Source organism: Hipposideros armiger, unplaced genomic scaffold, assembly GCF_001890085.2.
Source record: "Hipposideros armiger isolate ML-2016 unplaced genomic scaffold, ASM189008v1 scaffold_76, whole genome shotgun sequence".
NCBI classification, from domain to species: domain Eukaryota; kingdom Metazoa; phylum Chordata; class Mammalia; order Chiroptera; family Hipposideridae; genus Hipposideros; species Hipposideros armiger.
In genome coordinates this window covers 1,649,787-1,672,904 of record NW_017731426.1, presented here as the reverse complement: position 1 = coordinate 1,672,904, position 23,118 = coordinate 1,649,787, and the positions used below count along the sequence as shown (strand labels likewise).

Here is a 23,118-nt window from a genome sequence, read left to right as displayed (position 1 = left end):
ATCAGAAATTGTTTCATATACCTTATGAAATTTTCAAAACTCTAGAATATAATAATTTACACCAGAGTTTTATTGGACATGATTTAAACTTTCATTGATGTTTCAGATGATACTTTGGGCCCTAGAGTATCTTAGTCATTCTGAGCTTTGATTGTCATTGTCCTGGAAAAGTAGGGAATTACTGGTTAAAGGAGGTTTATTTGGTTATATTGCTGCCTGCCATAATATCTACTCCATTGTTGACTTGGAGGATACCTTTTTTCAAACATCTGAAGTGTTGTAATTGACAGTGATATACATAGCATTCTGGTATCTGTCTCTTTTTATAAAACATATCCATGTTCTCTTTTAACTCACTATCTGCTGGGTACAGTGAGGAGTACTATTAATTAAGCCCATTGATCCCTGATAATGTTAGCCATCGCTGCTACTGTGTGACATTGAGCAAACTATTTGTCCTCTTTGGGCCTAAGTTTCTTCATCTGTAAAATGAAATGTTTGGACTGGTTAACCTGAATGGCTCATCCAACTCCAAAAATTCTTTGACTCTTTTGTAGTGCATTCATTCACTTAAAAATCACAAATCTTTTAGATATAATTAAACAAAAACTCTAATGCCAAAAAGCACTGTAGTAAATCAACTGGGAGCTTTTTAAGTCAGAAAGTAGTTGTCTTTGATACATTACAGATCACCTAACACCACTGCATGACTCTACTTTTAACTATGGCCAATTCTGATCCATTAAGATGGCATTTTTGGTTCTTGGTACTGCAACATTTTGTGGTCCATGAAATCTCCATATTTTGAGAAGCTCTTCAGCTTCTCAGGTCAAGGGGAAGAAAAAGGAGAATGGCTCAAAGCCCAATCTACTCCAAAGGTTCAGAGCACTCCTGAGTTGGCAGATAAGATTTTCAAATGCATCTCCAAAGTAAATGGTATAAGAGTTTTCAAGTATGGAAACCAAGAAGACTTTTAAATATCTACATCATCTTTACTATGCCAAGGCATAACCGAGCTCCCCTGGTCATATTCTGTTTGTTCATTGCTATACTAATAAAATGAGAACATTGGAGAGTGTGAAGTTTAATAGGGAATGTAGAATATGGACATGAATTAAAAATAATAAAAGGAACACTTATTATGCCTATTTATTGAGCACTTACAATATGCAAAGTGCTGTGAAGAACTTCTTATACATTATACCATTTAATCCTCAACAGTCTTGAAGATTAGACATTATTGTCTCCTTACAAGTGAAGAAATGATGCACAGAGTTCATGTTACTTGCCCAAGGCCACACAGTAGTAAATGACAGAGCTGCTCTTCAATCTACATCTGTGTCAATCTAGAGCTTAAACTCTTAGTGACTGTGTCAGAAACTAGCTCTCCTAACTTAGCCAGCTCATTTTGAGAGTAATTGAATTTGTAGTATGAATTAAAGTGATATAAACCAAGAACACCAAATGCTGATGGGTCACTTTTGGGTAGACTTAATGGAAGAAAGAGCTCATGGAAGGTTTCCTGAGAAATTGCTTTGAGTTATGTTTTGAGATGAAGGACATGAATTGGCCTAGAGAGAAAGGTGAGTTCATGCTGAGGGAACAGACTCTATGATGCTATGAAGATACAAATGAACAAATTATGTGTTCAGGGAGCAAACATACAGACTTAGTCATTGCAGAGCAATAGCCAGAAATAAAGCTAATGTCACAGGGGTGAAAATCCAAGAGATTTCACTTTATTATGATAGGCACTAGAGAGCCACTCAGTTCTTAAGCAAAGGAAGGAACATAATTAAAACTGTATTTGGTTGTAAAATTTATCCTGCAACTAATGGAGGATAAATATGAGCTCTACATGCATCAGAGAAGGTCAAGAGAAAATTTCTTAGCAAAACATATTTGATACCCAACAAATTATTTTTAGAAATATGATGTAGCGCGCCTCCCTAGGGCCCTGTGGCCTTAATAGTGCAATGTATTTAGGCCCCTAAATTAAGAGACCTGGAAGCAGATTTTACACAATTTGCAGAAATAAAGGTGACTAGTCCACCACAGTTAAGCTAACAGCGCATTTCTGTCATCACTGGTATTGTGCAGTGTATATAAATGGTTATAGATTAAAGTCAGGGTTAGGCAAATAGAAAGCTCTCAACAATAGGTATTAAATTGAGTTGAATTGATGTCCACTTTCAGATAGCAATTGCTGATCTTCAGTGAAGGCTAATGTATTTGGTAAACTATAGATGGGTTCCTTCCATTATAAATCCACTAATGCTAACTTAATATCTCTTCACATTTTCTGAAGTGTTCTCTCTCTCTCTCTCTCTCTCTCTCTCTCTCTCTCTTTCTCTCTCCAGTTCCAGAGACCTAATGACTTCTCACCCCCTTTTCGCTTTGGGACTGTGCCCAATGGCAGCACAGAGAGGAATATTCGCAATAACTACGCAGAAATGCATGCCTACATGGGAAAATTCAACCAGAGGGGTGTAGATGATGCATTGCTCTCCCTGAAAACAGGGTAAGAACTGCTTCCAAGCTCAGAGTCTTCGATGTATTTCTCATGTTTATTATATGTACATTGAATCAGATGCAGCATGCTTGGGTGCCATACAAAGTTACAGCAAAAAAGGCTTCATTTGTTCTTTACGGACTTCCAAGTTAAATTTGACAGTAATTCATGCCAGTGCACAAAGATTCCTGTGCTATTATTTACTTCTATGTATTTTTTTTAGAAATTACATTCTACTTACATTAATGTAACCATGAAATAGGAGTTAAATAGATGTAAAAGTAGAAGGAAAGTCAAGGATAAGTTTGATGTTACGCATGACATAAAAACCTGTCGACGAAGAGGTGAAAATGATGATTCTGGTGTCTTATGGACAAGGGAGAAATAAAAGAAGAAAAGGGTAAAAATTTTTAGACAGCAAACAATAAGAATATGTTGGCTGATCTTTCATTCCAGCTTTTATTGGCATTCTTTGATCCAGCTGTATACTCTAGGAAGTGTTTGTTCATTAAAAGGAGGTCATAAACTGCAAATATGTTCGCTTGCATAATCCCAGCCACATTGATCCCTTTACTTATTTGGCCTTCAGAAACCAAGCTGTCAAATAAGACACACAGTTGAGCATGTAGATATTGGGATTTCAAGCTCAAAGGGTCTTATAGCTGATTTTCTGTGTTGTATAACTAGCAGCACTTGAACCTGCTGGTGGCTCCAGCTCAGGAAGAGCCACCCAGGTGCATGGTTACCTTAATACTATTACTTAAGCATTTAGGTATGTTATAATAAGACTCTGTTATCACCATAAAATCAGAGCAGATTTTAGAAGATGGGATTTGAGCTTGGGCGTAGGACTACATTGTGTAGTCTGGCACTTGACACACCATGGTTATCAATGATATCAGAGCTTTGGTTTTTGGTGTGCCACCATTCTATAGGGTACTTGGGGACCTGTTGAAATATGAAATATGTTCTGTTTCTTATCGTACCAGAAAGGGCTTATTTTTTTTCTTGAGGGAGGATAAAGCTCACTTTACTTATATGCATGAAGGGGCTGATGCATGCTTTTCTTTTTTGCAGACCTGTCTATTACCCATATATTTATGTCTGAATTTCTTTCTCTACCTTTGATGTGCTTAAATGTTGGTTTTAAATATTAATTTAAGCCTTCCCACCCTTACCCCCAGTCTTACTCTCTCCTTTACATTTGCCCCCTTCTTGCAAAGCACAATACACAAAATGAGGCTCTTGTATACACTTAGGAATTTAAGAGATCTGAGCTCTTCCATATGTTGCACTCTCTTCTAGTTTCACAAGCCTTAACACAAGCCTGTGCTGTCACCACCCCAGCTACTCATTTTTCCTCGTACTGCAAAGCCAAATATTGAAACCTTTCTGACCACAAAAATAGCATTTCACATCTATTGAAGCACATACACCTACACTTATCCCCACTCTGGGCTGTAATGAACTGAGAAATGAAAAATGTTATATAAATCTAACCCATGCTATTTGTTGTTATCATTGTGATGGTTACTTTTCATTATTTCTGTTATTATTTTTATTGATTCCTTTTTTACTTCCTCTCCCTTTCAGACACAGCTTATGAGTTGGCTTTAGGCCCAACTTACATTCTCATCATTCCCAGTGGGAGGGCAAGAACTCCTTTCGACTTGAAATCACATAAAGAACAGCCTGGGATTTAGGCTTTAGGTTCTGGCTGAGTTTCAACTTGAGCCTGCCTTTGAACCAGTTCTCCCCATCATTTGCTGGAACCCTACTGCTTCATATTAATGGCCCCATAGGTAGTTTTGTACTAAGATTCCTCCACTGGATTTGGTTTGTTTGCTTTCTCGCACAGGAAACTGGATGCCTTCATCTATGACGCAGCAGTGCTGAACTACATGGCAGGCCGAGATGAAGGCTGCAAGCTGGTGACCATTGGCAGCGGGAAGGTCTTTGCTTCCACTGGTTATGGCATTGCCATCCAAAAAGATTCTGGGTGGAAGCGCCAGGTGGACCTTGCTATCCTGCAGCTCTTTGGAGATGGTGAGTTAAAGAAAGGGAAAGTGCCTACTTGGCTGCTTCTGATAGCTGGTCCAAAACACCAGCACTTCTTCCTTCTCCATTCCTCTAAGTCCTGCAGTTCCAGGAAAGCATGTCACAATGTACTGAGATTTGGGGCTATGTATTGGTTTCCTAGGGCTACCATAACACAGTACCACAAAGTGAGTGGCTTAAAGAACAGAAATCTATTGTTCTATAGTTCTGGAGGCCAGAAGTCCAAGATCAGAGTGTTCATTGGTTTCCACTGAGGGATGCAACGGAGTATCTGTTTGATGCCTCTTCCCTAGTTTATGGTGGCTTGCTGGCAATCTTTAGTGTTCCCTGGCTGTAGGTGCATCCCCTCATTCCTACTTCCATGTTCAGGTGGCTTCTCCCTGTGTGCATGGTTTTCCTTTGTACATGTCCGATTTCCCCACTTTTTAAGGGCACCAGTTGTACTGGATTAGGACCCCACTGTGTTCCAGAATAGCCTCAATTTAACTAATTATATCTGCAATGACCCTATTTCCAGATAAAGTCACACTTCAAGGCACTGAGGGTTAGGACTTCAACATAAGAATTTAGGGGAGGACACAATTTGACCCATAACAGGGTGAAAGATGGGACTGAGGATTAAAGTAGTTGGTGAAGGAGGTATGTTTCAGGATTGCAGGCTATGATCAAACCTTCAGGGATAAAGTAAGAGAGGCTGGTATTAGATGTTCCAAACAATCATGTCACATGTGGCCAAAGTAGGTGGAACTTTAGAAAGGTCTCTGCTTTTTATGTGCCCAAAGAAAGGGCAGTGACATAATCAACTTGTGGCTATCTACTCATTTTTCCCTCTCTCCCATCTTGCTCTTTCAGCTGGAAGAGGTAGTAGACAGGGCTCGGGTCCTCAGAGGCAGACACCATAAGGCTTTCCCCAGTGCCTTTCCGGCAGCAGACTGAGCAGCCAACTTGTTTGAGAAAGTCTCATCTCCTATTTCATTATAGCATGTCTTCGGCATCCCTTTTAACTGTATTGTCCAAAGTACCTCCTCCTCCTGTTAGCCTCACAGAAGCTAATCCAGTTAGAAATGAGCAATTTGACTCTACTTGGCCCTACAGGCCATCCACCAAGCAGCTCTCTAAATGACCTCTTGGCTCTTATGGATGAAATAAGAGGCAGAAGAGCACAGCTGGATTTTCAGACTCCAGGGGAAGTTGGTGGCTCCACTAGTTAGGAAAATCATAGTTTGATCAAAGAAATAAGTGAAACGTGATTTGATTAACATTGGAAAGAGGAGGAGATTGTAGCTGGAGTGTTAACCAGACACTTTGGTGCAAGGGCTTCTGTGATTGTAATGTAGCTTCACTCAGAGGCAATCATGGAGCTCTGTCTCTCAGGAAGAGCAGCAGTAGAGATGATTCGTAAATGTGGCTGAAGCGCTAGTCAGATAAGGCAAAGTTCAAATTTGGAACCAAACCAGAACTGTTGAAACAGGTGATTTTCTTCATGAGATTTTCAGGATTTTACTCATCTAGAGTTGTCTAGGATTCTATGCTTCTAAGTCCTTGTATCCACTGAAGCAAATAAAGATTATTGAAACCTGACATGAACTGAAATTATCAAAGCTTTCTTAAGCAGTGTTAAAAGGTAGCCTGTCTGACTTTGGTGGTCTCATTTTATTCGAGCTTACTCCTCTTTCCTCTTATTATTTGTGTTTTCCCCTACAAGAGATCAGTAAATCTGAGGGTCCCTACGGAATCAAACTATCTGCTAAGCTGGGTCTCTCCTTCCCCTACCCAATCTGCTTTGCACATTTTTTAAGAGCAATTTTCTGAATCACTTGTTTGATGATGTTATTCCTCACTCTCTACAAAATTAAGTGCAAAGTGCTTAGTCTGATGCCTGAGCCCTCAGCGATCTCGCCTCAACCTTTTTTATTCAGCTTCTTTTGCCGACTATTATTCTGTGTTAACTGTTCTGCATGCCTTTCCCTAAATAAGCCTTGTGGTTTCCCCTCTCCCTCCCATTGATCATACTATTTCTGCTGCCTATAAATTAAAATTCACCTATTCCTGTCTCCCTCCTGAAAACCCACTGGCCACCCCACCCACAAAGTTACTCTCACTCATTTGAACTCTTGTTACCTGCATAGAGCTTATCATATTGATTATTTATAGACTAGCTTACACTGAATAGACAATGGAGAGCAGAGTTAATGTCTCATGTCTTTGTATTATCTGCAGCGCCGACATTAAGTTCTCACTGAACACTTGTTGAATACATTGATGAATTCATATATAAGGGTATTAATAAAATTGCTGTTAACTTCCACTATTAATTTTCTTCCTTTATGTCTCCCTGTCTCTTTCTCCTGCCTTTCTCTCTCATTCCCAACACCCTTCTGTCCCCTTTTCTCTACTCCTCCCCTCTCTCCTCTTTACACCTGATCTCCTTTTCTGCCCCGTCTCCAGGGGAGATGGAGGAGCTGGAAGCGCTCTGGCTCACTGGCATTTGCCACAATGAGAAGAATGAGGTCATGAGCAGCCAGCTGGACATTGACAACATGGCAGGAGTCTTCTACATGTTGGGGGCAGCCATGGCTCTCAGCCTCATCACCTTCATCTGTGAACACCTTTTCTACTGGCAGTTCCGGCACTGCTTTATGGGTGTCTGTTCTGGCAAGCCTGGCATGGTCTTCTCCATCAGCAGAGTAAGTGCTTTGATGTTGGTGCCTGGAGCCTAGGAAGGACAGCTTAGTCTAGCACCGTGCACAGCAGAGAGATGCAGAAGGGCACTAACTCCAGCCTTATGCTGCTAAAGCTGGAAACCCTCTTCCCCAGGGGAGCGGGAGATAGAATTTCTTGTGGCTCAAAAAAACAGGTGATCCTATTTTTCCTTCAAGGAACAGCTTTCTGTGTGGGGTTTGGGCATTTGCTTCTTCTCAATAAGAACTGGCAGATCTCTCAAAATAAAAAACTTGGCCTTTTACCAACTGCCTTTCATCACCATTAATTAATTCTGTATAGGATGTATTCATCATTTAATCCTTCTTGAAAATCACATTTCTATTCAAATAGCAGAATATAATGTATCTCTTATTCCAACATTCAACAGTATATTATTGTTTCATTACTCCACCTGATGTTTTAACCATGTGTTTGCTATGGGGAATTAAAGAACTTAACAGAACCTTCAGAAATAATTCCTGACCCATAAGAAATTGACATTTCAGAAGCTTCCTTAATTGGAGCAAAGTATAACTCTGAAGTTGGCCTTTATTTAGTGTGTTTTTTTTTCTATGTTTCTAGTTTCAAGTGAGGATTCAAAACAGTTTTGAATATGAACAGAAGGTCACAGGGGAGAGTAAAAACAAAATGAGGGGGAGGGCTTCTTTTGATTTGTTAATAAAGTTATGGGACTCATTCATGAGAGGTGAACTCAAATGTCCATTTAGAAGAGATCTGGATTTCAGATATGAACAACTTTGGATCAAATGGAGTTACATAAGAAAATGGATTTCTCATCAAATTGTTCCATCTTTTGATCATTTTCCTATAGTATAGAGAACAATTTCCTCTCTGGCTGTTAGTTGATTCAGGCTATTCAATAACACGGGAGCAAGAGGGTGGGACTTGTGGCCCCTGAGTCATGTTGTTTCCTTGTGTGGCCCTTCGCTCAGGTTCCAGGTAGGATGATGGCAGAAACAGTGGGAGCTGGTGATCTGTAATAGAAATCCCATTCATAGCCCTTAGACATAATCAATGCCTCTGTAGAAGAAACACACTTGGCATTTTCTCCTGGCCATAATCCAGAAGGGTTAGAAAGGAGGCCTGAGAAAGAAAGTAGAGTAACCTTACTTTGAAGATCTATCTTGCCACTGCCCCCTGGGACCGTGCGGCTCACCTCATCTGTCTTTCTTCTTTGCTATTCAGCTGCCATTCCACTTCCTAACCTTCTTCCCTCTCAACGCCATCCATTGGGACAACTTTGCTTTCCAAATTAGTTCACCTTGTTTTAAAGACACAATTCAAACAGCCTCCTCTTCAAACATCTTCCCTTGCCAGTGAGAAGAGTTCCAAATTTGCCCACCTTTCCAGGCAGGGAGCAAAATTGGCTTGCAGAAGGTTGACTTGAGTTTAGACTTGAACCGAAACATTTCCTCTCCTGAACAGTGTTCCTTAAAGCCCCAGACACAGAGAGTTCTCAATCAATACTAATTTGTTAAGATATTAATTATTCATAAATGTGTTATTCATAAGATTAAGTGAATGAGAAAGTATACAAAGGAAACCAGAAGCTAAAGAGAGAATAAATGAGAGAATCCAATAAGGGAATTATTTATTCCTATTTAGTACTTGATATCTGTCCCAATTCTTCCCTCCCACGGTGTGGGGCACAGCAGGAGAAAAACCCTATTTTGACCCCAGGGCTTCCTAATTCTCTGTGAATTTGGTTCATGCTTGGCTCAAGCAGAGAACTGCTCAGCTGTTATTTGGTGATCAAAATTCTGAAAGCTGCTTAAAATTTGTCAGAGCTGGAAAAAGAGTGGCAATTGTGAGCTACTGAGCTCTCCTGTGCTTTCCTGCCAGGCAAGGGTGGCCAGCTAGGGCAGAGCAGTCCAAACATCTGTAGCGCACTGCAGTTGATTTTCAGGGGACAACTGTATTTTTTGCTATTGGTTGATACCACGGTATCAATCTTTAAGGTGCGAAAACCTGGGTGTAGAAAGGCACATCAATGCAAGTCATTGACGGAGTCAAGGCAAGAATGTCATGCCTTTCAGTTTTATCCGATTTGCTCAAGTCACTTGTTGTCATCATGCCCCCTCTTGGGTAGCCAGGCCACGACCTTAGCTCATGATATGAGACTTGCTAAATGCAGGGGGATAAAGCAGGCCAACTTCTAGCCACATCTTTCTATGAGTATATAAGACTATCTGTTTCATGTTTTCCCTGAGTTTTCTTATACAGTTAGGTGATTAATTGGGGGAGGGGGAGGGGGGGCAGAGCATCACGTTTCGCCTCGCTGGAGACCTAATGCATCCCATCCCGTTCTTCAGGGTATCTACAGCTGCATCCATGGAGTCGCTATTGAGGAGCGCCAGTCTGTGATGAATTCCCCCACCGCGACCATGAACAACACACACTCCAACATCCTGCGCCTGCTCCGCACCGCCAAGAACATGGCCAACCTGTCAGGTGTGAACGGCTCCCCACAGAGCGCCCTAGACTTCATCCGACGCGAGTCATCCGTCTACGACATCTCCGAGCACCGCCGCAGCTTCACGCATTCCGACTGCAAATCCTACAACAACCCTCCCTGCGAGGAGAACCTCTTCAGCGACTACATCAGCGAGGTGGAGAGAACTTTTGGCAACCTGCAGCTGAAGGACAGCAACGTCTACCAAGACCACTATCACCACCACCATCGGCCCCACAGCATCGGTAGCGCCAGCTCCATCGACGGGCTCTACGACTGTGACAACCCGCCCTTCACCACGCAGCCCAGGTCCATCAGCAAGAAGCCCCTGGACATTGGCCTCCCCTCCGCCAAACACAGCCAGCTAAGCGACCTGTACGGCAAGTTCTCCTTCAAGAACGACCGCTACAGCGGCCACGATGACTTGATCCGCTCGGACGTGTCTGACATCTCCACGCACACCGTCACCTACGGCAACATTGAGGGCAACGCCGCCAAGAGGCGTAAGCAGCAGTACAAGGACAGCCTGAAGAAGCGGCCGGCCTCGGCCAAGTCCCGGCGGGAATTTGACGAGATCGAGCTGGCCTACCGCCGCCGGCCACCCCGCTCCCCCGACCACAAGCGCTACTTCAGGGACAAGGAAGGGCTACGGGACTTCTACCTGGACCAGTTCCGCCCAAAGGAGAACTCCCCGCACTGGGAGCACGTGGACCTGACCGACATCTACAAGGAGCGGAGTGATGACTTTAAGCGGGACTCGGTCAGTGGAGGAGGGCCCTGTACCAACAGGTCTCACCTGAAGCACGGGACGGGTGACAAGCATGGCGTGGTCAGCGGGGTCCCGGCCCCTTGGGAGAAGAACCTGACCAACGTGGAGTGGGAGGACCGCTCCGGGGGCAACTTCTGCCGCAGCTGCCCCTCAAAGCTGCACAACTACTCCACGACCGTGGCGGGGCAGAACTCGGGCCGGCAGGCGTGCATCCGATGTGAGGCGTGCAAGAAAGCGGGGAACCTGTATGACATCAGCGAGGACAACTCCCTGCAGGAGCTGGACCAGCCGGCTGCCCCGGTGGCGGTGACGTCAAACGCCTCTACCACCAAGTACCCCCAGAGCCCGACTAACTCCAAGGCCCAGAAGAAGAACCGGAACAAACTGCGCCGGCAGCACTCCTACGACACCTTCGTGGACCTGCAGAAGGAAGAAGCCGCCTTGGCCCCGCGCAGCGTGAGCCTGAAAGACAAGGGCCGTTTCGTGGATGGGAGTCCCTACGCCCACATGTTTGAGATGCCAGCTGGTGAGAGCACCTTTGCCAACAACAAGTCCTCAGTGCCCACTGCCGGACACCACCACCACAACAACCCCGGCAGCGGCTACATGCTCAGCAAGTCGCTCTACCCTGACCGGGTCACGCAAAACCCTTTCATCCCCACTTTTGGGGACGACCAGTGCTTGCTCCATGGCAGCAAATCCTACTTCTTCAGGCAGCCCACGGTGGCGGGGGCGCCGAAGGCCAGGCCGGACTTCCGTGCCCTTGTCACCAACAAGCCAGTGGTCTCGGCCCTTCATGGGGCTGTGCCAGGCCGTTTCCAGAAAGACATCTGTATAGGGAACCAGTCCAACCCCTGTGTGCCTAACAACAAAAACCCCAGGGCTTTCAATGGCTCCAGCAATGGTCATGTTTATGAGAAACTTTCTAGTATTGAGTCTGATGTCTGAGTGAGGGAAGAGAGAGGTTTAAGGTGGGTATGGGAGGGTAGGGCTGTGGGCGTGCGGTGCGCATGTCACTGGAGGGCGACAGGGGTGAACTTGGTTCCCATTTGCTCCTTTCTTGTTGTTTTATTTCCGGGATCCTGGAGTTCTGATTCTTTCTGAGGGCAACCCTGGTGACCAGCACCATCTCTCCTCCCTTTCCATGTCATTCCTCCTTCCCCCATCTGTCAATCATTCCTGTTCCCATGAGAGGATGCAATGGGCTTGCTTAGGATGGGAGGGCACAGTGGAGAAAGGAAGTGGCTGCTTGTGAGCTTCCTCCTAGCGTGGAAGGACTCTGTTACCTACTTGGAGTGAATTAAGGAGAAGCAAAAGGAGACCACGCGAGCACAGGGCAGCTCTTCCCAAACTGACCTTCATGTTTAGGAGAGAAGGCAAAAGCATTCCAATAAGACCATTTAGCATACTTGCCTGTGAATGAAAAGAGGCTTTCGCTAAATTCTTATTGCTTAGATGGCATTTGTTTAGGGATCACGTACCAAGCAGAGGGTGGGAGGCCATGTGTGTTGGTATATAAGCCAAAAAATGTTTGCTTCAATTCCATGAGACTCATTAGTGGTAAACTGGACCAAAAGGTCATTGGTGGATGTTGGAAAGTATATCATAGCAGTCTCTCATGGTGCATTACAGACAAGAGAGGATGGACTGCGTGTGCATGTGTGTCCATATACACGTGCATGTGTGTAGTCTATACATGTGTGTAGTCAGGGGACCTATAAATGTAGAGAAGGCAAACTTGACTCTTGCTCCTTTCAATGTCCCTAAGCAATATGCTTGTTTTGGCTTATATACAAACAGAAATGGTTGTGAATTTTGGCTGTCTCTCCCCTTTACCCTTCCTGAATGAGGAAAATGGAAGTTCTTGACAGAGAAGAGTATGTGGCCTAGCCAAAAAAAGAGAGTGGTGAACAATCCCACAAGAGCAAGGTACAAAGTAATTCCTCCAGTTTGGGCCATAAACTTTCCAGGAAGGCTAAAGGGAAATAGAAGTAGCCACGATTCTTTTACGCACGCTTGAGAACAAAAAACTCTAGAGAGCTCTTCTGAGCTTTGTAGATCCCCAGCTGGTCAAGGTTTGGGGAGGAGCTAAGTTAGGCTTTGAAGACTAGAGGAGTCATTTGTGATAGGGTAAGTGAGATAGGGGGATGTTTTCAATGCTTTGATCCCTTCTTACTTAACCTGGAGCTAGGAGAGTAGGCTTGTTTCCCCAGAATTGATCACAACTGATAGGGAACAGACAGTTAAGAGGGATGCGCTTGCTCATGAGTTTAGCTCAGGAGGCGTGGAGAAAAGGGAAGAGATTAGAGAGTGGGGAGAGTGGGAGAGGTGGGACTGCCCCGCTACCCTGTTGGGTCCGGCTCCCTGAGAATGTGCCAATGTGCCATTGAGCCCAGTGTGAACACTCTCAGAAGCCCATCCACCTTCCAGCAACACCTCCTTTCCCTCCCAGATTGTACCACTCAAGAAATATATATATATATATATATATATATATATATATATATATATATGTAATATATATGAACTCCAGGCATGAGGGTACTGGCAGATGTGATGCCCCTTTCACTAACAGTTGGAAACTTGAGAGGGGAAATGAATATTTGTCACTGCCAGTCCTGAAACTTGGGGTGTAGGGGGTGTTCTATGGGTCAGCTCCACCGCCCTGTCATCCTCCCCTTACACAGAGTGGCAGCCAAAGAGCCCGGGTCTGTTTGGAAGCTTGACTGCAGGATCTCCATGTTGCACACAGGACACATAAACCAGAAAGGTGCTCATCCTCCTCTGGAAGGAAGCTGCCATGTTTCTTCAAGTCACACCCTCCAGGGCTGCTCTTTGCCTTCTGTTTGCCCTGACTCACTAACCATTCCTCATTCCCCGCCCTTGACTGCTGTCCCCACCCTCCTCCTTGATTTTTACCTCAGTATCTTTCATTTTAAAGCCAACTGAAGGCCTTGTAAAGCTGTGTTTTCTTTCTAAAACGAACCTGGGGACAAGGGGCTGAACCTCTCACAAATTTGGAGAGAGGAGCGCGGAGCGCTTTACTTTAGATTCAAAGGAAGACTTAAAGAGAGAGGACAGAGGGCGTGAGGCGTCTCCAGGAGGAAGAAGGAGAAGGGCCATATAAACATTGCTTCACCCTGACTCTGTCCAAGGTCAGGGGCTCCTCCCCTCATTCTTCCTCTTACCTCACCCCTTTCAAATAAAAAACCAAACCAACTAATCTAGCGAACAGCAATCTAGAACAAAGGGGGCTCTGTCAGTCTCCACTGGTGACAGAAATCAAGATGGTGTTTATTTCATATGTAAATATTTTGTTTTCTAATTAATTTTGTATAGATAAAGTGTTCTCTTGTGAGTATTCAGGGTGTTGGGCTGGAGGGAGTGGGGTGGGGATGGGAATGAAGGGGGAAAAGTGTTTTGTTATGGATTTTCATTTTCCACTAGGGAATTGTTTCGTATGGCTTTTGCTTCAGGGTGTCTGGAAAAAAAGGTGAATGCTAATAGAGGCCACTGTGGTGAAAACGCCAGGGAAAAATAATTTGTGTCCATGCCTTCCCACCTTACCAGTCTTCTTATGGGTCTGTGAGAAGTGTTTATGCCCATTTGCCTGGGCTCAGCACGGGTCCCAGTTTGGATTTAAGCAAACCCTGGATCCGGCTCCTGTCTTCTAGGTAGACTATAGATTATCAGTATTCCATGCAAAGTCAAGCTGGTGGCACCATATTTTCCCTGTCAGCACCTAGGGTAGGAAAGATTCCCAAGGGGTCTTAAACCAGAATTGAGGTCACATGAACCTCTCATTCTTGGTGTGGCTGAGAGGTTTTAGGAATCTCAGTCCTAAGAAATCTCCTAGCAGGCCCCGCTTATGTTTAACAACCATCACAGTTCCTCTTACTCTTCTTCCCAGTACCTGGGCACTGACCCTCTCCCTGCCCCCTCCCTCAATCTTTGGAAATCAACACTGCAAGCACACATAGAAAATTCCCACTAGGTCTACTTTTTGAAGAATGTGATATATCTGGTTACAGGATGGTAGCACTCGATGCCTGTCTTTACAAATTCACATGCTTTTCTGAAAAGATTACCAGATCCCAAAACCCAGTGGCCAGATGATTCTCTTAGAATGATTGCAGAAGTTGGTTTTAGAGGTAGAAGGGTGGGTATGTGACGGATGGTGCCAATAGTGATTTTGTATTTGCCTGTCCTCATTTCTGCCATCAGGAAAGCGCTGTTTGCCTCAAGCCAGGTATTCATAACCTGACTTTGGGTTAGCCAGACAAAGAGAATTTCTTTCATTGGCTGTTGGCCTTGCAAAGAGTGGCAGCCTCTCCCTCTTTACCACAGGATGAAATTTCCAAATCTATTTACCCAAGATATTACCTTACATTTTTTTCTATGCTCCCATCATCAAAAGCTGTCAGCTGGATAATTTTATTTTTCTAAACCCCTTCTCTTCAACTGGATGGTCCCTTCTCTTCAACTGGATGGTTGATCGGGACCAAATAAAATATTTATGGCCTGCTCAAGAAAGCTTAAAGATCAGAAGGCTGAGCATTGTCAAGTTCTAGATGTTACTTCATTCCAAAATAAACCAGTAAAATGCATGAGGAGGAATTCGGCAGTAAGCCCCCTCTATTGCACAAAGACCCAATCTATTCAAAACTGAGATTACACAGACACCTTAAGAACACCAGCTATTCTACTTTTCTTTAGAATCCATGCTTTCTAGCTTTTTGTGTCCTCTATCATTCCCTTTCACTGTGGACGTGGGTTGGTGGGTGTGGTCCTATGTCACTCCTCTCAGTAGTGATGCTTAAATCTCAGCATTCCCACCAAAATCAGATAATCTGACCCTTGTATTTGCCCAAGTCAAGAATGTGCACATGTGCACCTTCCGAGTGATGCCTGTACAGTGGACCTTGTAATTTCAAAGTTTGTCACTGTGTATTCTCATCCAGAATGTGGGAAACATCCCTGATGTGGATGTCCCTGTATTGGCCACCCATGTTGTGAATTGGGGGGTGAAAAATCCCAAATGATTCCATTAAACGTTGGTGGTGTTGGTAGTGCCAAAACGCATGTGTAATGTGATAAAATAGAAATCATCTATATAATTAAGTGAATATCATCCGCCCAGTCTTTCATGGTCATCAAGAGTTGCCCAAGGTGCAATTCTCTGCATGGGAGATGAAGAAACTGTGTTGCCAAAACTGCAGTGTGCTGGTCACCTGCACATCTCATTTAAGAAGTAGGGTTTCTTTGATTGGTTGGTTGGTTGGTTGGTTGGTTGGTTGGTTGGTTGGTTGACTGGTTGGTTGGTTTAGTTAGTTCAAGATTTAGGGACAGAATAACCTGACTGTCTGGGCAATAGCTTTTGGAAAAAGCTGTTCCAGAACTCACTTTATTCTTTTAATCCCCATCTCTCTAAAAAAAGCCTTGTCATTGCTTGACACCCTGTGTGTGTCTGCTTGGTGTGTTAGGAATGATTCAGATGTGTGCATACATAATGCAACTGCAGTGCTGTTGATGAATGCATTAGCATTTCCAGGTATTGTGGCCATAACTTACGTGCTCTCTGAGCCCAAAGCCATATACGAAATGTGTGCTCAGTAGACTGCCAAATACTTTGGTAGAAAGTTTGCTTTCTTCACTTGAGTGTCAGAGACTCCTCTTCCCGTCTAGGGAACTCTTTAGAAATGAGAAGCAGCTAAAAGTGGACAATTATACTAGAATGGGTCTGGCCTTACAAATGGTATATGGTCCATGGTGTGATTTCAGAGGTCCTGAGAAGACCCTCTATTTTCATTCCCCACCCCCACTCCAACTACTGGCTTCCCACACAGATTTACTCCTTTAACACTGAGCTGCTCATCTCATTTAAATGAAAACAGGAAGGGTGACATATTAAGCCATATTAGGGGTTTATACACTTACACATCTAGTGTACATTAGGATTCTCATTTCTTTTCCTAGGAACAAAGTAATGGTACAGGAGAAGATAGAGACAGTGACAAAGTAGGGAGTAAAGATACAGTTTCTAGAGCATAAAGACATTTAAACCATCTTATCCTCCACCTGCTTTTATTTAAGGCTCATATGACACAGGAATAGGACTCCTGCTAGGAATTATTTTCAATAAGCAGTTACTAAGTGGACAGCTGGAAAGATCCAATTGAATTAATGTTACGATAATAAAAAGTCTCTGTAATTATCTGTTCTCTGTTCCAGTTCAATTAATCTTCCAACCTAACTGAGTTGTTCTATATATTATACTTCCCCACCTCCATAGCGGGTGCCCAATGGTCCCAACACACAATTAACTTTTAAGGAGTTACTGGACTACCAGGTGCTACTAACCAGTGGGTGATTGTTTTTTAGACCTACCAGATATTTGGGACATCACTAAAATATAGATTTGTCAGTCTGAGAACTTCTAATACTGATCTGGATCAAGGATTTCATTCTAACTTTAGAGTTCCAGTATTGTATAAAATCACAGGCTATCTAAATACATCCCACTTCCATCTCATTCCAACCACATTGACTCAGTCATGCAGGGACCCTATGGGTTCTATGACATAAAGTATATAGACCTATCCTATCCTCTTGATCAAGAACCACCCACACCTCACCCTCCCCCCAAAAAAAACCCTTAAATCAAAGTCAATTCTATTTCCATGCCTTGGAGAGGTTAGTGAAGTTTGGGACCTCTAATTTACAATATGGATGCAAAGAAAAGGAATTTTGCCCAAAGAATGATGGGTTCAGATATCGGCACTGGGAATAAGTAGCAAAAGTTAGAAGTCATCCACATTTTTCTGCCAGTGTGTCCATTTGCATCCATCTCAGAGCTCATTACAGTGAGTTTCTGGCTCTGTTCTGTGCTTTAAAACATAATTGCTGATGTGTGCATGGGGATGAGGACTCCTGATGAGAACTGAAGTTGGAAAGCAGAGTGGATGAGTAGAATTTCTCATAGCCTTGGGACTCTGATATGTAGAATCTGTGTTTTGGCAAAGGTAAAAGAAATGGGACTCAGTGCAAAGATTAGGGTACAATTAAAAAGCACAACACTGAGCCCCCTATAAAACTGTATTTTAAAGATTTGGTCTCCACACTTTAAACCTGAACTGTCTTTATTTGTAATTATTTTAGCATTGTGATTTAGGGAATGGAGCAGACTCTAGTACTATATAGGAGAAAAATAAAAAATAAAAGCTCTTTAGCGTAGCTTTAGAATTAAATATGTTAATTCAATTAAACCAATGTCTATTGAGCATATTCTCTGCCCCTGGGCTGGTGCTGTGAAGAATAAAAAAAATTTTTTAATGGAATATATTATACTCATGTATAATATATGAATGCAAAACTATAAAATATTAAAATGTATATAGTGTGTATGCATAAATAGGTGTGCATAAATTAATATATTTATACATGCAAGTTTAATTTTTTTCTAGTTTCAGGGTATGAGTCAAAGATGTTATCCATTATGTTATTTTTAAAAGCACTGCAGAGATTCAACTCTCCCCATAATGGCCAGGCCTGGACCTCTTCTCTTGCGAATTCCACCTGCCAGAAGAAAAACTCTGAAATTCCCTCTCTGGCCTCAGCTTTGCATTTTCTATATCTTATCTGCCTTCCTTCAAGCTCCATCTGTTGTTCTTGTCCATAAACCCCTCTGGCTTCATGTACTCCCCTCTTTGGTCTAACCCCATGTGCGCCCACGTGGACAGTCCTCTCACCAGCAACCTTCTCTTCCTCTCGCCTTCAATCTCCAATAGCAGAAGCTCTTAAACTGATACTGAAGAGCACAAATTTGACCCGTTTAATCTCATCTGGGCCCTATCCCAGCTTAGACACCTTTTTATTTCTCCAAAGTTGATTCCACGTCACATTCTCCAAGTGATTGTTAAATTTATGCTTCATTTTTTTCTTTCATTTTTATCTACTCTCTTTCAACAAGCAATCTTTCCTACCATGCTGCTAAGAAAAGATAACTGATTTTTTTAAATTTTCATGTAACCTCCCCTCTCTACTTCAGATTTCTACTGTCCTCATTCATCTTTTCCATCCTCCCTCTCTGTCTCTGGTACCTACCCTCTTACCCCTTCTAAAGTCCACTCCAGCCAATAGTACTTCTTTTGCTGTGTCTTTAATCTCTTCCATACTTCTGCCCACCAGCCTCTCCAAAAACAAATCCTACAACAATCTCGAAAAGCAAATCTCGTCTCAACCCAATTAGACTGTGGAAATCATGTCCTATCTCTATTTATCTTTTCACTTCCATACTTCTCAAAAGGGAAGTCTTTCTTTCTTATCTGATGCTCATGACTTGACTTTTAAAATTAGGCTACACTCTACCACTCTACTGAAAGTACTCTATGGCAACATTCCAATGAGCTTATTACAAAACCCAAAAACCTTTTTTTTTTTCTTGCACTTCAGCCTCATGGACATCAACCTAATCGTACTGTCAGGAAGCAGCCCATTCTGGTTTTCATTCCAGCCCTCTGGTCCTCTCTCTGCATCCCCCACTGGTTCCTGCTTTTCCTCCTGTCCCCTCAGCATTGACTTGCCATGGTCTTCTGAGTTGGACCTTCTTCTCTTTATCTCCATGCTTCTGTAGCTATATTTCTTTTTTCTACAGCTTCAACAATTCTCTGAAGGAGGATGAATTCCGTATCTTCAGCCACCTGATGTTGGTTTGCAGGGATGGTCTTGGAATTTGACTCAGTATGAAGTGGGTGGAAATATGTGCATTAAGCCGAAGTAAGAAGCAGGGTCTGGAAATGAAGATTTTCAATTTACCCTCATTCAAAGAATGTGACATTTGTCTCTTAACTTTCTTTTACTGACTTTTTTTTTCATCTTGTGCCTTTCCTTCAACTGCTCCCTTTGCCCCAAATTCTCTCCTCCCTACCTCTTATCTTACTCACTTCTTGCATAATATCCACCTTCCTCTATACACATTTTAAAAGACCAGAACAAATGGATGTTCACCTTCCTTCATGTCTCATCCAGGTAAAAACTATGTAGGCATTTTTTAAATTCCCATAACACTTTAATTGTATCTCTCTAATGGTAACTATCATAGACCATCTTATTTTATAGCTATGTGGTTATACACCTCATCTCTCTTGATAAGTTATAAATTCCCTGTGGTCAGCAGCCATGTTTTTATTCATCTTTTTATCTCCTATATCATTTGCCAGTGCATCTTGTGTATGAAGAGTTTTAGTAAATACTTGATATTGTTATAAATTACAATTGAAAAGGAGTCACTTTAGTTTTTCCAGAGGATACTTGATCTACAGTAAATTGTAAGGATGAGCCCCTCCTCACTTACCTCTGTATTTCTACACCTTCCCAAAATCACAATACCCTACATGGATACATTTTCATGCTGCTTATTATTTCAAATGGGAATTTGGATTTTTCTAAGTTTTGCTTTGTCCTTTGAAGTTACTCTGTGACTGTCTTACAGTCAGAAGAGTGTGCTTAGAATACATGTACACAAACAAAACAAGTGACAGGGAGACACCATGGAGGATATTGATCAAATGTTAGGTATAAGGAGCTTTTCAGGTGCTTTGAGGAGCTTGTCCCCAGACATTTCACCAAACTGAGTCTCTAACAACCTGATCTATGCTGAAATTGAACTCTCTTTGACCCAATCTAGAGCCTTCCTCTTTTCTTTTTTCTTTTTATTAACACTTGCAGTACCAGAAGGACCTTTCCACAGTTCAGGCTCACTAGTCACTTAGTCGTGTAGATCCCACATGGTGGCCAGTAGGAGCAATGTATGATGCTGCACACTTGGTACTGTCCACATCTGTATCTGTGCGAGGCCAGAATGGGGACTGTCTGTGCTGCTCATGACCTCATCTTGATATTTTCTTTCCTGGGCTCTGTGGATTCTCACCCTTTCTGAGGCTCTGTCTATAGGACGACTTCTCCAAAGGGAAGATGAGAGTTGAAGTAATTGAGCGCTTTCTTTCAGATCTGTATATTTCAAATGAAAATAGGTTAGGATTTGAATGATCTGCCTTAGAATTGTAGTTTCCAAAGACTCATTTCTCTCTAAAATGTGAAGGGATTCGTTTTTGGAGGAGATAACATCACCTCTGACCTGATGGCCCTCCTATCCCTTTATTCTCTGAGCCCTATTCACCCTTCTCCCACCCCCTTGGTATTTCACTTAGCAATCTTTCCTATTCCTTCTGGTCAGTGTCAGTCTGTTTGTTCCCCCCCTTTGCTCCCCCCCCCAAAAAAAAAACAACTCTTGGAGCTGGTACTGTCCTCTCACCACTGCTGGTAACTGATAATGTTCCCTTCTCCTGGCCAGCTTCCCGTTATAAATCTTATTAAGTCATTGACCATCAGTTATTCTCCTTTAGGAGGCATCTTAGGCCATGGTGTGCTGATTTAAATCACACTGTAGAAAACTGAACGCAAATATGTTATGTGCCACTACAAGTCTCTTCAAAAAAGTGAATGAAGTCCATTCTTTGTTGAGACAGGAGTGGGGTATAGGAATTATTGGCAAGGTGGACAAAATGTGACAACTTTGAGAAACCCTGATGAAAATTAAAATGTATGTCTAAAGGGAGAGTTTTTCTTCTCAAAATTCCTATTGGGTCTAGATAGCTCTGCTCCTGGGAATGGGGCAAGTTAACATTTTAGAACAAAATCAAGCTCATTGTATAATGAGATTTTATATATATGCTCTGTATATTAAATATTATATACATAATATATAAATATATACATTGTTATATATATATATATATATATATATATATATATATATAATATTATATAGAGAGACCAATGAAACTAATAGTCTGATAATAGCCAGTAGAATGGTAGGAAGGCAGCTATCCCCAGGAAGGAGATTCATGAATCTGTTGGACCAATGGAATGAGGAAAATTTCAGGGAATTCAGAATATATTCCGAAGGCAGTTTTACTCGTGAGGCGTTCATGTGAACTTCCTGCCTACCTGTAGATGTGGAGGGAGGATAGGAAGAAGAAGGACAGGAAGTCTGCAATGGAGTGTCTCTTCATGTCACAAGTCCCTGAGTCTCTTGGTCCCCCCTGGGTTGCTAGTTTTGAGGACAGCTTCAGAAAAAGCAAGACCCAAAGCTAATGACCTTTCAGCTGCCTGTCCCTTTAGTCACTCCCAGGGAGCCATAGCTCCTCAAACTTGGAGCTTGTCTCCTGGACATAATTGGACTGAGGATAGAATTATACTTATTGTTCTTCATTTTTCACTTGTAACCGGAAATGCAGCAGGAGGGAGAATAAGAAGGTTTTTTTTAAATAAAAAAGCATTTTCTGAGGGCCACCTTCATACCCACATGTAAACTGGAGGTTGATTGATCAATGTCAAAACATACCACGGAAGGTAACAACTGTCCAGGACAGAGCCAGGAAACAGGAACCACATCACAGCTGCCTTCAGCTGTAACTGTGTCCACCCTGGGATGAATGTGGAGCTTGCATCCAACCACATCTGTGAGGTCCTGATTGTCCATAGGGAGTCCATGTTCAGGATGTGCCCGCTGAACTGCATCACCCAGGGAGCCCCTAATCTCGTCCCACCACCTCTGCCCACAGAATCTAAATCGCCACACCATGACTGGGTCTGTCCTCCTTGCATTACTAGACTCACAATCTCTGAGACCTGACAGCAGTGCAGCTTAAGGGGATGTGACCATGGAATGGGAATGTACTGGGCAGCCTGCTTCTCTTAGATAAGGATATTACCTGTTTTCAGAAGGAACTTAAAATAAATAAATAAATAAAACATGCCTACCTGAAACCTCAGTCATATTCAGAAAAGCCTATGTAGATAACTCCCAATGTCATCATCAGATTTTAATTACAATTGATCATTTTCTTTTGAAATCAAGGGCTATTTTAATGTTCTCTTTGGCTGTGACATAGGAACCATCAGCAAATCAGAGACTCGGCCATGATGCTGCCTCTGCCCAAGTTATGACCTTAGTAACTTCTCAATTGCTCCCACAAATTCACTCAAACAGCACAACTGCACCTAATTTGATTTCTTTGCTGTGAGCTTCCTCACACTTGTGCATTTCCCCAACATACACACACACACACACACACACACACACACACACACACACACACTCCTAACAAAGAGATCCCAAATTGCCGATTTCAATCACTTTATGGGGGAACAGGGATACTTTATTGGTAGATAAAAGTGTTCATTTAGAACTTGATGGATGTATTAGAGTTTTTTGAGCCCATGTTTTTTCTTCTGCTCTTCCTTGCCTGTGAATCACTGACACCTCCAGGTTTGACAGAAACATCCAGGGTTTATGTAAAGGGAGCATTGTCCTTTCTTTGTGATGGAGCAACTTCCTTGTCCTGCCAACTGTCCCTATTTTACCTGATGGAATCTGTGTGGTCTTCCGATGTCCTGTTAGTGGTCAGTGCTAAGAGGATGATGAAGCAGAAGCCAGGCTTCTCGAGAACAGACAGTCCCATTGCTTAGACACGTTCATATCCACGCGTGCCCACATCGCTTCTTGACAACACCAGGAGTGGGCATGGACAGCTCCATCCT

General features: G+C 42.8%; 1 protein-coding gene across 2 annotated transcripts in view; it reads left to right on the top strand.

The window, feature by feature from the left end:
• GRIN2B (glutamate ionotropic receptor NMDA type subunit 2B) overlaps window positions 1-12,976 on the top strand; it is a 412,050-nt gene extending 399,074 nt beyond the window's left edge. For both annotated transcript variants that reach the window (XM_019643261.1, XM_019643262.1), the window contains 4 exons: window positions 2,361-2,521; window positions 4,371-4,558; window positions 7,019-7,257; window positions 9,607-12,976. In XM_019643261.1, coding sequence (XP_019498806.1) covers window positions 2,361-2,521; window positions 4,371-4,558; window positions 7,019-7,257; window positions 9,607-11,463 — 2,445 coding nt within the window. In that variant the 3' untranslated portion in view covers window positions 11,464-12,976. The remainder of the gene's footprint in view (window positions 1-2,360; window positions 2,522-4,370; window positions 4,559-7,018; window positions 7,258-9,606) is intronic.
• The last annotated feature ends 10,142 nt before the right edge of the window (window positions 12,977-23,118 follow it).